Source organism: Myripristis murdjan, chromosome 8, assembly GCF_902150065.1.
Source record: "Myripristis murdjan chromosome 8, fMyrMur1.1, whole genome shotgun sequence".
NCBI lineage: Eukaryota > Metazoa > Chordata > Actinopteri > Holocentriformes > Holocentridae > Myripristis > Myripristis murdjan.
Genome location: NC_043987.1, coordinates 565,985 through 585,960, shown reverse-complemented (window position 1 = coordinate 585,960; position 19,976 = coordinate 565,985). Strand labels below are relative to the sequence as shown.

At 39.7% G+C, this 19,976-nt stretch overlaps 1 protein-coding gene across 2 annotated transcripts in view; it reads left to right on the top strand.

The window, feature by feature from the left end:
• The first annotated feature begins 9,109 nt into the window (after positions 1-9,109).
• alg1 (ALG1 chitobiosyldiphosphodolichol beta-mannosyltransferase) overlaps positions 9,110-19,976 on the top strand; it is a 23,177-nt gene continuing 12,310 nt past the window's right edge. The window contains exons 1-6 of one of the 2 annotated variants that reach the window (XM_030057063.1): positions 9,110-9,409; positions 9,927-10,004; positions 10,108-10,211; positions 10,430-10,578; positions 10,867-10,956; positions 12,036-12,110. In XM_030057063.1, coding sequence (XP_029912923.1) covers positions 9,127-9,409; positions 9,927-10,004; positions 10,108-10,211; positions 10,430-10,578; positions 10,867-10,956; positions 12,036-12,110 — 779 coding nt within the window. In that variant the 5' untranslated portion in view covers positions 9,110-9,126. Of the gene's footprint in view, positions 9,410-9,926; positions 10,005-10,107; positions 10,212-10,429; positions 10,579-10,866; positions 10,957-11,996; positions 12,111-19,976 lie in introns of both variants that reach the window. The other variant, XM_030057062.1, reaches the window with a different exon arrangement.

Here is a 19,976-nt window from a genome sequence, read left to right as displayed (position 1 = left end):
TCTCTAGCTAGGAATTGATTTGAGCTGCTCAACTCCCTGAATTCCTTTGTTCTTCAGTCACTGTATTGCTGTCCAATATTTGCTCCACTATGTCAGAGGCATCGTACTTTGCTTTTACTCGAGTGTCAGTAGGATGGCCCTAATCCAGACGTGCTGTCCGACATGAAATTGGACTCTCTGCTCTGGAGTTATCTTTTATCCTCTTGGCCCACCTCCTGTGATGTAAATGGGCATTGATTCAGCTCCTTTGAATGGAGCCTGTTGTTGAGGACTTTGCCTAGTTCCAAGGCCTGAGTGCTTCATTTCTACACATTGGCATTTTTGCAAATCCAATTTTTTACCAGTCCAATGGTTCTTTCCACCACCCCAATAGTTTGTGGGGTATATGGTGCAAATCCTCATCACTCCATATTTCTGACACCACTGGCCCACTTGGCTGTTATGAAAGTGAGTGCTGTTGTCCTGTAGGCGCCCCTAGTACACTGCAGGTTTGGTCCAACATTGTAACCACACTGGTAATGTTAAAAGAGGGAAAGAAGGAAAAATTGCAGCCGAGGAGCAGACACACAGTTTGGCTTGCCCCAAAAGTCATGTAAATACAAAAAAAAGACCACGGATTTTGCCATTAACGTGTCTGTCTATTGTCTTTGTAACTTTATATCTTCTTCTGAGTTTGACCTGTCCAAGAAAAAGGGATGATTTGACCCTGTTTCAAGCCAAATGGAGCCAACATGTACTGTACACAAGAGTACTGGATTATGGCCATGGTAGGCCACCCCCAGGTAAAGACAAACAATCAGTTACAACTAGTTCCTTTATGGGAATTGTTCATCTCTTGATGATACTGCTCCTGGCTGGTGATGTCGAAGTAAATCCTGGGCCTCAGTTTCTTTGTTCAGATTTTTTGGATGGGCCACAACCACAGCTAATTAGGCTACCACCACAGCTAACTAGGCTACAACCAGAGCTAGCTGGGCTACTACCACAGCTAGCCCTATTACCATGCCAGGCTGGGCTACAACCACCACTAGCTGGGATCCTACCACGGCTAGCTGGGCCTCCCCCACCACTAGCTGGGCTTCCACCACACCAGGCCAGGCTCCAACCACTGCCAGCTGGGCCACCACAACACCAGGGCCTTGTGAGGATAAGCGGTTTAGAAGATGAATGAATGAATGAATATCTGTCCCTGAGGTAATAAAAATAATTTCATCCCTAAAAAGCTCAAAGGCCAGAGATACATTTGGTCTTACTAGTGACTTTTTAAAGACCCATAAAGAGGCTCCTGCTGACTCAATTGCACATCTTGTAAATCTATCCATAAAACAAGGAACGGTATCATCATCATGGAAGATTGGTAGGGTTACCCCAGTCTTTAAGGCTGGGGATAAGACAAAATCTGAGAGCTATTTACGAATAAGTATTTTACCCATAATTTCCAAAGTAGCAGAGAAATGGGTTACCACAAAACTGACAGAACACCTAAATAGTGGCTATGCCACTCTTCATCCAATGCAGTTTGGATTCAGGAAATTTCATTCAACAGAGACGGCTACCTGCTATTTCCTAGAAAACTTAAAGAGCTTGTTGGATCAGGGCGGCTTTGTAGCTGCTGTATTTCTTGATTTAAAGCATGCCTTTGACACCATTAATCATGATTTGCTTATTGCTAAATTAACTCATTTCAACTTCTCAAATTAGCGCCCTCTGCTAGATGAAATCATACCGGACAAAAAACAGGCAGTTCAAATTGGTGATTCATTATCTTCATACCTCACTTGTTCTGCTGGAGTACCACAGGGCTCAATACTGGGCCCTGTTTTATTCAGCTTATATGTCAATAACCTACCAGATGTCTGTACAAATATAAAAATGCAACTATGTGCTGACGACACTGTATTATATTGTCATGCCAACTCAATCCAAGAAGCTGCTGCAATACTCTCAGGAGCCATGGTGCCAGTGTCCCACTGGCTCCAAAACTGTTGTCTACATTTGAATACAAAAAACAAACAAACAAACAAACAAACAAAAAACATCTGTATGTTTTTCTCCCGACAGCCAACAGAGGGACAGCAACCATCAGTCATGGTGGGTGGAGAGAGACTTTATGTGGTTGAACACTTTAAGTACCTTTGGGGTAATCTTTGATTATAATCTTAATTTTAAGCAGCATGTTAAAAAAGTCACAAATACAATTAAATTTAACATCAAATTTCAAACATATAAGACCTTTCCTGACTATGGAGTCAGCGAAGACCTATATGCATGCAATGATATTTACTCACATTTCCTACTGTTACACAACATGATCACATACATCTGAGAGTACTTTAAAACCAATCAAGTCTCTCTTCAAGAGAACACTTAAAACTCTAGACAAAAAACCTATATATTACCATTATTGTAAAATTATTAATAAGTACAAAATCTTGGACTTTGATAGCTACCAGTTGTTTTTGGATGCTTGTCTCATCTTTAAGGTTTTGAATGGTCTAGCCCCTCCACCATTGCAGGGCTTCATAATGAAAAAATCTTCCAGAGTAAACACCAGAACACTGACTAGAGGAGACTGTGATGAACAACAGCGCAGGACTAAATTTAGCCAAATGGTGGTGTCCATCAGAGGAACACAGTCATGGAACACACTGCCAGCTCATATTAGAAACTGTGACAATTACACCACCTTTAAAAAGACCCTTAAACAGTGTTTAATAACAAGCCAGACCTGCTCTCATGGGTAACCTTTTTGTCTTTTCTATTTTGTATATGGACTTTTAATGTGAATTGGGACATACTTTTTGTGTAAGATTTCTACATGTTTTATCTATTTGTCATGGTTTATTGGTGTATTGTCTGTATGTTTTTATGACACCTATGATATATGGGTGATTCTGGGCTAAAATCATCAGGATTTCCTTTTTACTAAATCCCATTATTGTTGTGTATTTATATTAACGCATTAGGAAAAGGAGCACTGGACAAAGAACATCACAACTTCATTTACTTTGGGTGCATATCTTACAACCAGCTTACCATTCTACGCAGCAGCATTGCCTGTCTCTTTCTTCTCTATCTGTAGAACAGCAGTTACATAACACGGATAGGATTAGCTCCAGAGGCCTGTTGCACAAAACTAGGATAAGGGATCAAGCCGGGATATCTTGGTTATCCAGAGGCCTGTTGCACAAAACTAGGATAAGGGATTAAGCCGGGATATCTTGGTTATCCTGGATTAAGTTATCCTTGATCCGGTTGCACAAAAGTAGGATAGTGGATAGCAGGATATGTTTTGATATAAGTTACCATGGAGATATATTCTGTGGAGCTAGCCTGCTCCAGACCAGGCTAAGTTCCAGGATTTATTTAATCTTATCCCTTATCTCAGTCAGCAGTCACCACAAACGGAAACTAAAAGTTATTCCACTGCCCACTACGCATTGTTATCACATCAACACCTTCCTAAAATAATCGCCTAAGTCATTTTTTCAGGTTTTTCAAGAGACACAAAATAATTCACCAAAAATTAACTATGACATTTATTGATAATTTCACTCAAAAATGATATATAAAAAAAGATGACTACTGACATACTAAAAACAATGTCAGTCAATTATGTAACATAACAGAAATAAATGACTTAGGAAATTTCTGAACATGCCTTTGTTGATTTAGGCAATTGTAATATGTTATATGCCAAAGTTATACTAAACCTCATCACTTACCAATTGAGGATGAGCCCTGGATCATTGAAATAACTTCACTGGTAGAGAAAATTTTCTTTCTTCTTGATACCGCTGCCATCTTGAAATGCTTAAAATAGCCTAAAAACTTTTTTTTTTTTTTTTTTTTTTTTTTTTTTTTTGCCTTAGGCAAAAATAAAACTACCAAAGTCACAGTTTTGCACACAATTGATTTAGGCAGTTATACTTCAGGGGTAGAATGGCATGACCTGTTCTGATGCTGGTGATTTCACCAGAGGTGGCCAGCATCAAGAGGAGATGATTTAGGCAAAAAACTTGTTTTTGACAAAAAAAAAAAAAAAAAGAAAGAAAAAAAAAAGACTTAGGCGATTATTTTAGGAAGGTGTCGAAACTAGACCCCCTGTCATTATTTAAACATTTGTGATCATTAATTTGATGATAAATGATGATTTTAGATGTTGCAATATTAGATAATTTACAGTTTCCCATAGCCTATAAAATACACATCCCATATAAATATAAATACACATCAAAGAGTAACATGACATTCCTTTATTGAATAAGGATAAATCAAAGCAGGTAAACAATCAGCTCCTTCACACAGTGACTCTACATGATAGAAAGCACAGAATCAAAGCATAGTATACAATACAAGAATAAAGACACATTCAAAGGTCTTTATGTAATACACCCTGCATGTCTGCACACTGAAATAAATGCAGGACAAATCCATACACAACAAATGAACAGACAAATGAATGGATGCAGTAGCAAGCTTGTATACACACAGTATACAGCACAAACGACAAAAGAGGCCAAATCAGTTTAAATACAATTAAACATTTTTTTTTTTTAATTCCTCTGCCAATGCAGGGCATATTTAACTGAAATTCACAGCATGCGTCTCTGCCACTGCAGGACATATTTAACTTAAATTTAGAGCATGCATGTTAACTAAAATAATTTAACACATATTGGTCCCTGAGCAGCCGACCACTGTCGTCATCAGGGAAGATGCAGGATTGTCCCAGTCTGTGTGTGATGGCACTCTAGGGGCCCTCTCAGTAGGCCACACTGTGGAGGACAGCACAGGCCACAGTGATGTCACATGCCCTCAAAGGGCTGACCCTTAAGTCCTAAAGACAGTGAAAGCACCTTCAGGAGGCCAAAGGTCATTTCAGTCCTGGCCCTTGTCCTGGCATGGGCAGGACTGTAAGGCCTGCTGTGCCCCCTGGGGGTCTGTGGTGTCAGGAGAAAAGGCTGGCAAGTATACCCCCTGTCCCCCAGCAACACACCAGAGAATTCACCTGTCAATACAAAATCTCGTCATCACAACCTCATAAATAGAGTGACATTCTTGACACAGCCATGATGTAAAAAGTGGTTATTAATAGAGGTTGTGTGGCTCACCTTGTGATAGGCGCTGATAGATTCCAGAGGTCCAAAAGACTCGGGAGTCATGGACTGAGCCAGGCCACTTTGCCACATCATTGCTGATCAGACAGTCAGCATTGCAGACCATCTGAAATTATAAGATGAAGACTATTAAACCAATCAACGCACATCACAAGCAATGTACAGTGTTCATTAACTGACAATATCAAAAAGTCATGTTCACCTAAACATTAATGCTGTGAAAGGATTTCCTATTCACAAAACCCACCTGATGGGCACCTGAGGGGGATTTTATCTTGATGTGCATGCAGAGGAGCATGGAGCATGAGGGGCAAATATAAGAATAAGATAAGAGGAACTTTATTTATCCTAAAGTGAAATTCAATTCAGTCAGAGCTCATCTATTTATCAAATTGTTATACAGTCTGATGGAGTTACATTTACACAATTTCACTCACATCTGCAGTCAATTTCACTTACAATTTCAACTGATTAATAATCAGAGGACAACTACGTTTTCGGAGATGTTAATTAACTATTTGGATTGTAATTGTGATGGTTTCAGCGGAACAGTGAGTGTGTATTTGCGCACTACTTACGCATTCAGGCGGTCTGCAGTACTTTTCCACGCTTTCTCTCGTTGTTTGATAACAGCGGCCGTGTTGTCCTTCTTTTTTATTTTATCTTTCACCTCCTCGTAAGCCTCCATAAGGATTTCTGCCTCAGAGGGGGAGAAATACGCTGCTCTCGCTGCCATGGTGGATTGGTGAATCTGTGATCGATGGCGGGGTCTATATTTGAGGAAGCCGAGTGCGCGCACTTATCCAGGATAGGTTTCAGCTGGCTTGATGAATCCGTGTCTGCTGATCCTGGCTTGGTGTTTGTGCAACCAATTGAGCCTGGACGCTCGTGTTTTAGATTCGTTGAGCTCGGCTCACTCACTTATCCCGGATGTCTTAATCCTACTTTTGTGCAACGGGCTCCAGGGGCCTATTTCACGAAAGGTGGATTAAATAAGCCAGGATATAAGCCAAATCTAGGCTTGCTAAAGCCTGCCCCGCACAGCCTGGTTTATTCCGTTCCAATAAAGCCAAGTCAGGCTGAGAAGGAGCGACTTTAGCAAGTCTGGATTGTGAAAGCCAGGCTGGTGCGCGATCACGCCTCCCTTCAAAAGACCATGCCGGTCGATCGTAGATTCCTTGAACGTGACCAATCAGAGCGAAGCAGAGGGCTGCGTCACTCAGTCTGGATGAGACTCAGCGCCTAATACAAGCATGAGGAAGTAAAGGAGGTTATTAACCGTAAAGGCAATGAAATCTATGTTCACTTATTTATATATTTATTTATTTATTCATTCATTTTATTTTTCATTTTATTTTCGTTGTAGCCTACCTATTTGCTATCTGCTGTAATCTGCTCTTGCCTTTTACTGAAGTACTTTGGGATTCTGCACTAACATTGATTTTATATTTCCTTGCCTTTTTTCCTCTATATCTTTGATTTATGTACGATGGAAAAATGCCACAGTTGTTTATCTTATACCTTCTTAATAAATAAAAAAAAAAACTACAACATAATCTTTATGCATAAACTTTTATTTTATTTTATTTTATTTTTAATTTAAATCACATTTAACTACTGTTTAAAACTCAAAAATCACAAATCAGAAATTACTTAGACATCTCACATTTACAGACCCTGAAGTTTTTTGTTTCTTTCGTTCCTTTCTCCACATTGTTATTTGTTGTTCACTGTAAATCATTGTAATTTCTTTTTTGTTATTTTTATACTTAAGTGTATTTACAGCAACGTCTCTACTGAAAAATGTGTGTTGCCTTTATAATTCATGTACTTGACTTGACTTTGATCTAATAAAAGCGAAAAAAAAAAAAAAAAACGTAAAGGCAATTAAAGCAAGGGAGACAGCGTGGCAAAGTGTTGGCGACAAACTTAATGCATAAGTCATCCAAAAATATATATATTAGCCTATTTATATTATTATTATTTAGTCCATAAATATATAGGCTAAGCAGTTGTCAACCTACTAATCTCCAATGCTATAGGCCTATTATATGCGCTCTATCTATCACTCTATCTATCTGCAGTGCCGTGCAATGTCCCGATTGCATGGCAATACCAATTAAATGTGTATTTCCATAATTATGAGAGACTGAGAGTGACAATGATTATATCACATGAGCCATTGTGAAACAACTATGATTCATGGTCACACACTATTAGAGTAATATAATTAAACTGATTATATCTTAATGCTTTTATTTTCATTTTATTTGAAAGTAGCATAATTTGAAATTAGTCCATATACTAACAGGTGTTGAATTAACAAAGTCATTGGTTTACGATTGGAGTCATTGACTAATAGTAATTTCACAAAGTTGAACAACAGGGCACTGGATTAATTTAAGCTTGACTTCTAGCCTGGTCCGGAGCAGGCTAAGGCTTAGGCTAAGTTTCCATGGTAATTAAGGTGGGATTACTTTCATGAAACCGAGTTCAGGCTCATTATAGCCAGGTTTACCGGCCAGGTTAATCTCGCAAGATAATCCACCTTTCATGAAACCCATTAATCCGTAATCCTGGCTAAATTAAGCCAGGATAGCTGCTAAATCCAGGTTTAAAGCCTAATCTAGGTTTCGTGAAATAGGCCCCTGGGGCCTATTTCACGAAAGGTGAAGCCTAATCCACCTAGATCAAAATCAAGTCAAGTACATGAATTATAAAGGAAACACATTTTTCAGTAGAGACGTTGCTGTAAATACACTTAAGTATAAAAATAACAAAAAAGAAATTACAATGATTTACAGTGAACAACAAACAATGTGGAGAAAGGAACGAAAGAAACAAAAAACCTCAGGGTCTGTAAATGTGAGATGTCTAAGTAATTTCTGATTTGTGATTTCTGAGTTTTAAACAGTAGTTAAATGTGATTTAAATCTTTTAAAAATAAAAGTTTATGCATAAAGATTATGTTGTAGTTTTTTTTTTTTTTTTTTTTTTTTAAATTTATTAAGAAGGTATAAGATAAACAACTGTGGCATTTTTCCATCGTACATAAATCAAAGATATAGGGAAAAAAGGCAAGGAAATATAAAATCAATGTTAGTGCAGAATCCTAAAGTACTTCAGTAAAAGGCAAGAGCAGATTACAGCAGATAGCAAATAGGTAGGCTACAACGAAAATAAAATGAATAAATAAATAAATAAATAAGTGAATACAGATTTCATTGCCTTTACGAACCTCCTTTACTTCCTCATATGTTTGCATTAGGCGCTGAGTCTCGTCCAGACTGAGTGACGCAGCCCTCTGCTTCGCTCTGATTGGTCACGTTCAAGGAATCTACGATCGACCGGCATGGTCTTTTTAATGGAGGCGTGATCGCGCACCAGCCTGGCTTTCACAATCCAGACTCGCTAAAGTCGCTCCTTCTCAGCCTGACTTGGCTTTAGTGGAACGGAATAAACCAGGCTGTGCGGGGCAGGCTTTAGCAAGCCTAGATTTGGCTTATATCCTGGTTTATTTAATCCACCTTTCGTGAAATAGGCCCCAGGTCATCAGCTGCAGGTGTGATGCACAGCAAACAGCAGCGTCTGCAGTGTATTGTTGACTCAACCCTGCAAAGTGAAGCCGTGTCAAGCCGTTACTTGACAGACAAAAAAAAAATAAATTAAATAAATAAATAAATAAATAATAAAGAAAGAAAATAAAAAAATGAGTTTTGTAAATTTGAGACTTATCTCAGAATTTTCAAGTTTTTTCTCATAAATTTGTGAGTTTTTCTCATAAATTTACCACTTTAATCTCACTGAATATCCACGTTTTCGCTCATAAATTTATCTTTAATCTCAGAAATTCTGAGTTTTTTTTAAAGAAATATTACACCCTGCTTCCCCCCAGCTTCATTATTTTTTCCCCCTGCAATGATCCCATAGAAGTGCGGTCCCTTTAAATAAAGGACCGCCCCCTTCAGTGAGCCACGTCATGTGGAAGTTTCAAACGCAAATAAACATGGCGGACAACTACACTTGCTTGAGTGTTTCTATACTAACTATTGGCCTTTTGACGGCGTTTTATCTACCAAGTGCAAATGCAGCGCTGGCTGTCATGTCACTTGTTGTCGTGCTGGTCTGCGTGTCACATGTTTTAGGAAAATTGCGGAGACGTGACGGTCAAACTGAGCGGCGGGTGTGTGTGCTGGTGTTGGGGGACATCGGCCGCAGCCCTCGGATGCAGTATCACGCCTTGTCTCTCAGCAAACACGGCTACAGCGTCGTTTTTGTTGGCTTTTTAGGTAAGACTGCTGTACAACCAGCGACCCTGCAACACATTTTCATATTGTCATCCTGCCTCTTTATTTGTTCATTTATCTGTGTGCCAAACTCAATAAAAAAAAACAGGCCAGTTTTGTTTTATCTTGAATATTGGCAAAAACATACAAATCAAAGAAGGTGATTCGGTATCATATGTAAAATTTTACGATGCTCTGGTTAATTCGCCGTGTAAGTAATACACTTAATACGCAACAGTAATACACAGCGTCTTATTAAATTTAATTCAACTTTCAGAATTGGTTACATCTCATTCGCTCAGTCCACTTCGAAAGCAAAAAGTCAGAAATACCCCTGTTTGCGCATACGATTCCCATACTGTGCTTGTGTTTTTATTTTTCAGACTTAATTTGCTGCAGTTTAACTGTGATAATTGGCATTATAAAGGTCTTCTGATGCCTGCTTACTGCACTAACACATTCAAAATGCACACCATTTTACATTTTACAGTGATGTCTGAATTAAATGACTTCATTGCAGACAGCAAACCTCATCAAGGCATACTCCAGGATGAGAGAATAAGGATAGTGCCCATTGCAGAAGTGAAAGGCGTGCAAGGTAATGGGTTTATTCATCTTCACATTATTGCATGTGTCTGTCACTCCGCATAATTCATGGTTATTCATTAGCACAGACTAACTTCTCTGTGTTGCTTTTCTAGTGGGACTGAAGATCCTAACATACATGACCAAAGTGATTCTGCAGTCTCTGCAGCTGCTCCATGTGCTGCTGAAGATGGAGTTACAGTCTCATATTCTTATGCAGGTGTGTGCATGTTTTTTCAGTGTGCATCATTTCAGCAACAGGTCCGTAAGCTGACACATCACACACACTCAGAGTTTATTTAAATTTTTTTTTTATCTGAACTTAAATTACTTATCGTTTCGGGGTGCACTGTGTTTAATTTCCAGCAGAACTACCAAGTCAAATTCCTTATGTGCAGTTGCAAACTTGAACTGATCCTGACTCTCTTTGTTTCCCAGAATCCCCCAGGGTTACCTAGCATTGCAGTGGCCTGTCTTGTGTGTGGTCTGCGTGGCACCAGAGTTATCATAGACTGGCACAACTATGGCTACACCATCATGGCCCTGTCCCATGGAGCAGGACACCCTGTTGTCCGACTGGCAAAGTGGTCAGTACTTACTTGACAATTAGAGCTTTCAAATATTTTTTAGGATATAAATAATAAAGAGAAATAACCATGAGCAAACAAAAACACGATTGATAAAGTAAACTTTCCAGAACATAAATAAAGATTACTATCCTTTTAATTTACCACGACATCCCTGGTTTCACATTTTCAATCTTCAGTTCACAAGAAATATCTTGTATTCAATATTTCTATGATCTTTTAAATGTAGTGGGCCTGGAGGAGGATTAGATGTGTGATATTTTAACCATTTTTTATTTATATTCTCAGGTATGAACATTTCTTCGGCCCTCTTGCCACTCACAACCTTTGTGTTACCAAAGCCATGAAGGATGACTTACAGAGGAACTGGGGCATCAAGTAGGACTTCATGAAATCCATGTTTATGTGACAGATAATTAGACTAAAAATTTAATAATTCTGTACTAACATTAGCCATGAACTGTGGGCTATTTTTGACCAAATACCTCTATTGATGACTATTGGTGCTTACACAAAATAGTCACACAATTATTAGTTATGTAGATATGGTGACAAAGCAGCTGGAAGCAAATAAAAGTGCAGTCTAATAAGTTCAACATCCCATTAGCATAATGCAGCCCTCAAATGCTTGTGAAAAGCATATAAATGTGACCTCAGCTCTGCTTTCAGGAGCCTTTCACAAGCATTTAAACACAAGAAATCTGACTTCAATCCAGTATCACTGATCAGATTTTGAACTATATCATGTTAATAATTATTATTTTTTTGTATTTTTTTAAAAAAAACTGGTCCAGTATGTTTTTGCTAATTTGTTCATTGCAAATTCACTTGATTTTATTCAGAAACATGGGACAAAACAGTGATCAGCAAATAATGAAGGAATTAACCAATATAATAGTCCCCCTGCCCCCTCCAAAAAAAAAAGGACGAGAAAATTAGTAAAACATTACCAGAAAATTAGCCAAAAAAGACCAAAAAACTACAGGTAAACTATTTATAATTGCATAAATGTGATTACATTTACATTATTAATTCATATTTAATAAAGATAAATATATTTTAAATTAAATTCCAAGATAATTACTCCCCAACTTTTGAACAAAATAATAATAATAATAATAATAAAACAATAAATAAAGTTAATTTTGGTCAGAGGGTGAAATAACACCTTTCAAAATAAGAGCCTGGTTTTAACCCTGTTCCTGAGTTAAAACCAGGAAAAGACAACACTCATACCATATCGTTATACTGCGATATCCAGAACCCCAGATTATATTTAGTCTCATGTTTCGATATCCATATAATATCAGTAGATTGCCTAACTCTATTATAAGCTCTTATAAGCTGTTTGTTGAAGTGGTCAGCCTGCAGGAAACCAAACAGTTAGAACAACAGTGTTGACAGTGTGATGTGTGCAGGGCAACCACTCTGTATGACAGACCAGCCTCTGTGTTCAGAGAAACTCCAGTGAGGCTGCAGCATGAGCTGTTCATGAGACTGGCCCGGACACATCCTCAGTTCCTGCCCAGTGGGTGAGTGCTCTGGAAGCCTCTGCTCCAAAACACACATCAGCTCTAATCCATTATCCTGCCTATCATCAGCTGTCATTTTGTAAATTGGATGTCAGCTCTTGACACAGCTGATATCTCATTTTGGCACAAAGTTCCAGGAATTTATTTGTGCAGAGGTTTTTAAGGTATGTGTATATATCCTAATATTAATCTGACATATTGGGCTGATGTTGGCCTTTCATTAAAAATAAAATTTCAACCAGTCAGCTTGAACTACTTCTAGAATATACAGTGCATTCAGAAAGTATTCAGACCCCCCCTTCACTTTTTTCATTTTAGTTATGTTGCAGCCTGATGATACAATTGTGTCTCTCATTAATCTACACTCAGTACCCCATAATGAAAAAGTGAAAACAGAATTTTAGAAATGTTTGCAAATTTATTAAAAAGGAAAAACGGAAATATCACATTGTCATAAGTTTTCAGACCCTTTGCAACAACACTTGAAATTTAGCTCAAGTGTCTCCCATTTCTCTTGAACGTTCCTGAGAAGTTTCTACACCTTTTATTAGAGTACACCTGCGGTAAATTAAATCAGTTGGACATGAACCGGTAGAGGTGGTAGAGGAGGGGGGGTTTAATGTGTAGCCTTAGCCCAGGAGTCGGCCACCCGGCAGCTCCTGTGGCAAATATCCTGTATTTCACCATCCCCACGTGATGGAGACAAACCGTAACAGCTTGACACAAACAAAACAAGCATACTGGATCACAATGAAAATAAGTTATTTAAACATGTCACTGCTTGGTGTAGTTCAGGTCAAAAACAAAGAAAAAAACAAAGAAAGCCTAAAAACAAAGGTCTACTGCACCCAGCAAAGTGTCCGCTTCAGTGGCGCTCTGTGAGACAATGGTGAAGGCCTGGCTCGTTGTCGTTTCATCACCAAGACACAAAATGTGTGGGAACGGTTGAGTCTCTGCCGTTTGTAGGTACTCCACCATGTTGGTCCCCTCCTGTAAGTTAGACAATAGTTAGTTGCAATATAACCCATCATCATCATCATCATCATCATAATTTACCTCTAAATGTCTCGATCAAGTTCTCCAGTTGCCATGCAGTCAGGGTCTCTGAGACAAACGTGTCCATAGTGCAACCATCACATGACTAGAATGAAATCAGATTAAGTAGGTTAGAATTTAACAATGCAATGACTTGACATTTATTTATTTATTGTAACCTTAGCTACCTTGATATTCTCATATGTTAAAGCTGCATAAGCTGCATTTATTGAATAAAATGTAATTTTATCCATGCTGTATAGCAGGGGTTCCCAAAAAATTCAGGCTGTGACCCGCAAAATGATCATATTTTAACTGGGATCCCCTCACACTAAACACTTGGAATGTAGGAGTTTACTTTTTTTGGGCGGCATTTTTTCATGTCACGTGGGGGGCGGCACAACCGCAAAAACAAGTGCATTGCACAGTCAATAATCAACCATGTTATCTGTGTCATTGTCCGTTGTGCTGCTGCAGCCTTATATGAACAAAAGTTGATTTATAATGAAAGGTATATATGGCAGTATGTATGCCCACTCACCTGTCAGATCCGGCAGACCTGACCGGGTGGGCGCAGTGGCGCGGCCGGCCCGCCTGGTGCCGACCAGGCTTAAATAATGAAAGTTGACATGTAGTTCGGTGACTTCGGTCACTCATTCTTAAAAATAAACTTGCGCGGTTGTTAAGTTTTAAGATTAATATATTAAATAAATAAACCTAAAACTTACCTTTCATAAATGAATACATCTCTTCGGTGTGCCGAGCGAACGCAACAGTGTGTAGCAGCAACTTTGTGTATGCACCATAGACCGTGCACTTCCTCCTGCCAGTGAGTGTGTGCGCGTGCGAACTGCATGCTGGGCCAATAGCTCTGTATTAGATCCCAAGCCAACAGCTACGCTGAAGTGAAGCTTGTAGATCTAATAATTTTGCACACGAAACCAAAGCTATAGTTCAGGCCACTTTATAGCTACTAAAATAGTTATTGACTGATTGATTAAATACTTTATTAACAGTTTGCATGGACAAGCACAGGAAAGTACAATACAATAAAATACAAGGTCTGCTAAAAGGATTTATCCAAGAGAAAGCCTATGGCTTGTTTCCATTGGGGTCCTTTTGTACTAAATTCATCCAAACATTTAGGCTAATGATAGACAATATGCATACTAAAATATCATAAACGAGTAGAACACAACATTTGTTTTAGCTGATTTAATGAATATGACGAGAATTCACATAATTTGTTTAGGGCGGAGCAGCACGTTTTCAGGCTGTAAGTTGAAGTGGTCGAATCGATCCCAGTCTCTCCTAATATAAATACAGGTAAAATATAGTGATAAAATATATGTTTACATACCATGTGTTTGAAGATGGTGATAAAAAAGATGGTTCCAGAAAGATTCAGAAGCAGGAAAATGAATAAAGCAACCTCTGGGTTAAAAATAACCCAGGCAGGTGTTCAATTGCAATTGAAGCCCCAATAACCCCTTTAACCCAGCATGAACAACCCATCAGTGTGTTTACAGTACCCAAATAACCCAGAATTATGACCCAGCAAAATCAACCCAGCAATGTGTTTATAGAAATAACCCAGCACTTTTAAGAGTGTATTGTTATTTTATTGTTATGGACACAGAACTGCGCGCAACGGTCTATTATCAAGAAATATCAGACTGCAGAATGCTGTGATTGACCTATCAGACCTATTCAACGTAGTCGTGTAATGATGATGATGATGATGATGATGATGATGATAATAATAATAATGATAATAACAATAACATAAATAAGAATGCACCGATGATTGTTGGCTGGTGGTGGCTGGTGCCGGAGCTGGTGGCCGTTCCCTCCACAGCTAATACCGAGTCAAGTCGGGCAAATTGCGCTGGGTGATGACTCTGAGGTGAGACTGCAAATTTGTGGTGTTGCCCTGCCTCATCATCACCTGCTTGCGGCAAAGACGACATATGGCTTCATTTACATTCTGTGGCTTGCCATTTTCCCCAGGTTTAAAGCCAAAATGTTGCCAAATTTGCAAGCTAGCATTCTTCTTTGTGACTAAATCCTCCATGTCTGTGTATTGAAACGCTGCATACATATCCAAATCTTGCCGCCATCACGGCAGTTCCGCGTGCATTTCCCTTTCAAAATAAAAGTCCGATGATGCCGTAACAACTGTTGATCGATGATCGATATTGTGAAAAATATTGCATGTGACGGCAAATATCGCAATATTCGATAATATCGAATATCGGCCCAAGCCTTGAGCTCAGAGACAGGATTGTTGTAAGGCACAGATCTTGGGAATGCTGCACTGATGGTTCCCAAGAGCACAGTGGCCTCCGTAATTCTCAAATGGAAGAAATTTGCTCAGCCAAAACTGAGCAGTCGTGGGAGAAGGGCCTTAGTAAGAAAGGTTACTAGGACCCGATGGTCAGTCTGACTGAGCTCCAGAGATCCTGTGAGGAGATGGGACAAAGTTCCAGAAGGACAACCATCACTGCAGCCCTCCACCGATCTGGGTTGTATGTCAGAGTGGGTAGACAGAAGCCTCTCCTCAGTGCAAAACACATGAAAGCCCGCTTGGACTTTACAAAAAAACACCTGAAGGACACTCAGACTGTGAGAAACAAGATTCTCTGGTCTGATGAAACCAAGATTGAGTGTGTGGCCTCAATTCCAAACTTGATGTCTGGAGGAAACCAGGCAGTGCTCATCAGCTGCCCAATACCATCCCAACAGTGAAGCATGGTGGTGGCAGCATCAGGCTGTGGGGCTGTTTTTCAGCAGCAGGGACTGGAAGACTGGTCAGGGTTGAGGGAAAGCTCAAATGGGGCAAAGTACAGAGATATCCTCAATGAAAACAGTGCTCAGGACCTCAGACTGGGCCGAAGGTTCACCTTCCAATATGACAGTGACCCTAAGCACACAGCCAAGACAACGCAGGAGTGCCTAGGGGACATCTCTGTGAATGTCCAAGAGTGGCCCAGCCAGAGCCCTGACTTCCAACATCTCTGGAGAGACCTGAAAATGGCTGTCCACCGATGGTCTCCATCCAACCAAAGAAGAATGGCAGAAAATCCCCCAATCCAGGTGTGGAAAGCTTGTTGCGTCATACCCAAAAAGGCTCGAGGCTGCAATTGCTGCCAAAGGTGCTTCCACTAAGTACTGAATAAAGGGTCTGAATACTTATGTCAATGTGACATTTCAGTTTTTTCTTTTTAATAAATTTACAAAACTTTCTACAATTCCATTTTCACTTTGTCATTATGGGGTACTGAGTGTAGATTAATGAGAGAAAAAATGAATTTAAAAGACTGTAGCATCAGGCTGCAACATAACAAAAGTGAAAAAAGTGAAGAGGGTCTAAATACTTTCTGAATGCACTGTATCTGACTGATATAATGCAGTTTGATGGATTGCGAATCAGAGTTTCAGTGGGAAGTTGTAATCTTGCCCTCTAAATTATCCAGATGCATTGTTAACAGCTTTATCACACAGACAAAAGCAAAATTCTGTAGGAAGGTGAATACTATTTGTTAGGGATGTCCCGATCACGTTTTTTTGCCTCCGAGTCATTTGATTTAGAGTATCTGCCGATACTGAGTCCCAATCCGATACTTCTATAAAACCAGGGCTCTCAAGTTTTGAACTGAGTTCAGAGTGAGATTATGGTGGCATTTTACCACCAAAAAAGAGTGTGTTTTTAATGTTAATGACTAAAATGTTAATGACTAGAATGCACACAAATGAAATAGAAATTACCTTAAATTAATTGAGGTAACAAATAAACAACGCTTTATTTATTTATTTAATGATTATGTTGTTATAGCAATAAAAGGTGAAAATGATATGTTATTAATGATTGTGGCAACTCTTCGCTTTGTTACACAATCTATGTCAGTGCTCTGCTGTAGCCTGGAAATTTTCTTTGCCTTTTTGACTCGGTTTCCGTTTTATTTGGTTAATTCCGCGATTCCGTCCGTGATTCCGTCATCGCTGAAATTATAGGGCCTTACCACTGTTATCAAAAAAATAAAAAAATAGCGGCGCAACTTGGTGGGCGTTATCCTGGTAATTCCTCTGCGTGAGAAATACAAGGTGTGACGTCTGAGCGTGTGAATGGGTTGAAATGCGTGTTTCTCACGCCCAATGCGTGAGACTTGAGAGCCCTGATAAAACATTATGAAACGAACTAACTATTGTTCTCGTTGTTTTCTTTGAAATATTTCCACACAGCAGACATAGGGCTCTAGTTTCGCAGACCTGGCGAGGCGGGGGCGTAGCGCAGATGCGCTTCGCCAACTGGGTGTGGCCAGGCGGCCAGGCGTGGAGTGGGTTTGACATAGCCAATTCACATTTAACCAATCAAATGAACCCCTGTCCTCGCCTTTAAAATGCGCTGCGTGAAGGCGTAATGAAAGTTTACACAATTTACACATGGAGGAAGAGAGCAGCCGCAACACACACTCAGGACAATGAGGCCAGTCTTGTTGCTGGAATGTTGCTGGAGCTACCTGCCATCCATCTAACCACCCATCCATCCATCCATCCATGCATCTATCCTTACATTCGTCTTCCTGAGTCCCCTGTCTTTCCATTACCTAACTGCCTCGCATCTCTTTTTTTCCAGCTCTGTCACCGTCTGTTAAAGTTATTGATTTTTACGAGCAAATATAAATTTAACTGTGAAGCCCCCATTTTAATGAATGTTTTTACCTCAAAGGATAATCCTCACCATATTCATATAAATACATGTTTGTTTTGCAACTTTTGACTCCCATCACTTACTGATGCAATAACACACTAGAGATTAAAACAAAACCCGGTTCATGAAAGCTTTTACATTTGCTGTTCTAAACGCCCAGAGTCTGGCAAGGAACCGATGCATTTTACATTTTAGATTTGTGTGGAATCAGGATTTCCGTTAGAAAAAGTTGGCACCGGACAACGTGACCGGCAGGTTTTCAATTTACCGGACAAATGTTTGAAATTCCGGTCAAATATTATCTGAATTTATTGAGCTTAAAATTTTATGCAGGCTATATAAGAATGATATCAAGGCATGTCAGTTTATAGCGTAATCTTTTTATTGAAAAGTAGGCTATATCAAATAAAATGAGTGCCGTCAATTGACTCACGTGCGTAACTTCTAAAATAAATAAATATTGCACAAGCCTGTGCTCTTTTAACATGAACATTGCATACAATTACAACTACAATTTGAAAAAAAAAACAAACAAAAAAAAAACTGGCTCATACCATTTTAATAATGCGGCGTGCTGCCAACTTGAAATCAAATAGATGCAATAAAAACTTAATTCAGCAGCTGAATTAAAATGGAAAGTCTCAAGTGTCTCTCTGCAACTTGCAATGCGCATCAGTCTTGTGACCTTGTTCTCCCCCAGGCGACTTCGCTGCGCTGTTTTGATGCGGTTCTGCAGAGAAAAACCTCTCTGTCTCTCTGGTACACTGGAGACAGGGATCACGCAGTCTGTTTTTTTTTTTAAAAATAAATAAAATAAATAAAATTACATGTAAATTGACTGTTTTAATAAAATTCAGATTGTGCTTAGAGGGAATATTTTCACCGGACATTTAAAAATGACTGGACTTTGGCAGATTTTACCAGTCATATTTTACCAGGTGATTACTGGATAATGGAAACCCAGTGCGGAACATATGGAAGAAGAACTGTGTAGTTAACACGAGCAGCACCAGACACCATTACTGGAATAAAGTCATCACGGTACTGGACACATTGTTTGACTGACAGGTGATCAGGTTGGGTTTTCATTACGCTGCCAAACGGTGCCAATCTCCTTTGATCTGACATCAGTTGTGACGGGACAGTCGATATGGAGATACATTTATGTGCTGATTGAGATTATAGCATTGAATAGTGGTTTTTGTGGGTATTTATTGCATTGTTAATCTGCCTGACATTCTGGACACCTGCCTGTGAGGTTTTGGTGACGTGTGTGCACTGCCCGCCTGTCAGCCAAACTTCCACTGCACCAGCGCCGCTCCGCCTTGCGCCGAAAGTAGACGTGGTTTCAGATTGCGAGCTTTTGGCGCACCACGGCGAAGCCTTTTGGCACGAAACTGTGACTGCGCCAAGCTGAATCTGTCAACACCTCCCCCTGCTGCGCCGCCACCCCCATCTCAGCGCACCTTGGTCTGCCAAACTTGCAAACCGTCCGCCTCTCGCGTTTCGCTGGTCGAAACTAGCTCTGTGCGGGGTTCGCCTCACTGCGCCACTCTGCGCTGCACCGGGAAACTAGAGCCCTTAGTAGCAGCATATCACGCGCCTCAGCTTCAAAATAAACTGCTGCATGCTGCTGTGTTCTGCGCATGCAGTGTTCAGTGTGTCACAGACATAGACCCGGCCTGTAAATGTTGGTAGTTAATAAATACTATTTTATTCTCATTTATTTTTAATCACTAATAGCCCATATATTGTAAATGTGATTAAAAATAATCACAATAAATATACATATGTATATATATTATTTATCCGATACCTGATTGGGACATAACGTCCGAGTCCCGATCGAGTCTGCAGGGGTTGTTGGGGTTGTCCCGATCCGATCACGTGATCGGAAATCAGGGCCGATCACGTGATCGGATCGGGACAACCCTACTATTTGTGGACAACAAGATCATATTTTAAAGGGATTGTTGGTGTCTTACCCACACAGTGATATTTGCTACTCCCTGTGAGTGTAATTTGTCCTTCAGGTTTGGACCATCAGCTTCCCTTTCACAAGTGCTTCCCTGGGAGAGTCTTCTCCAAAAAAATGAAATGGATCTGCCTCAGAACAAACG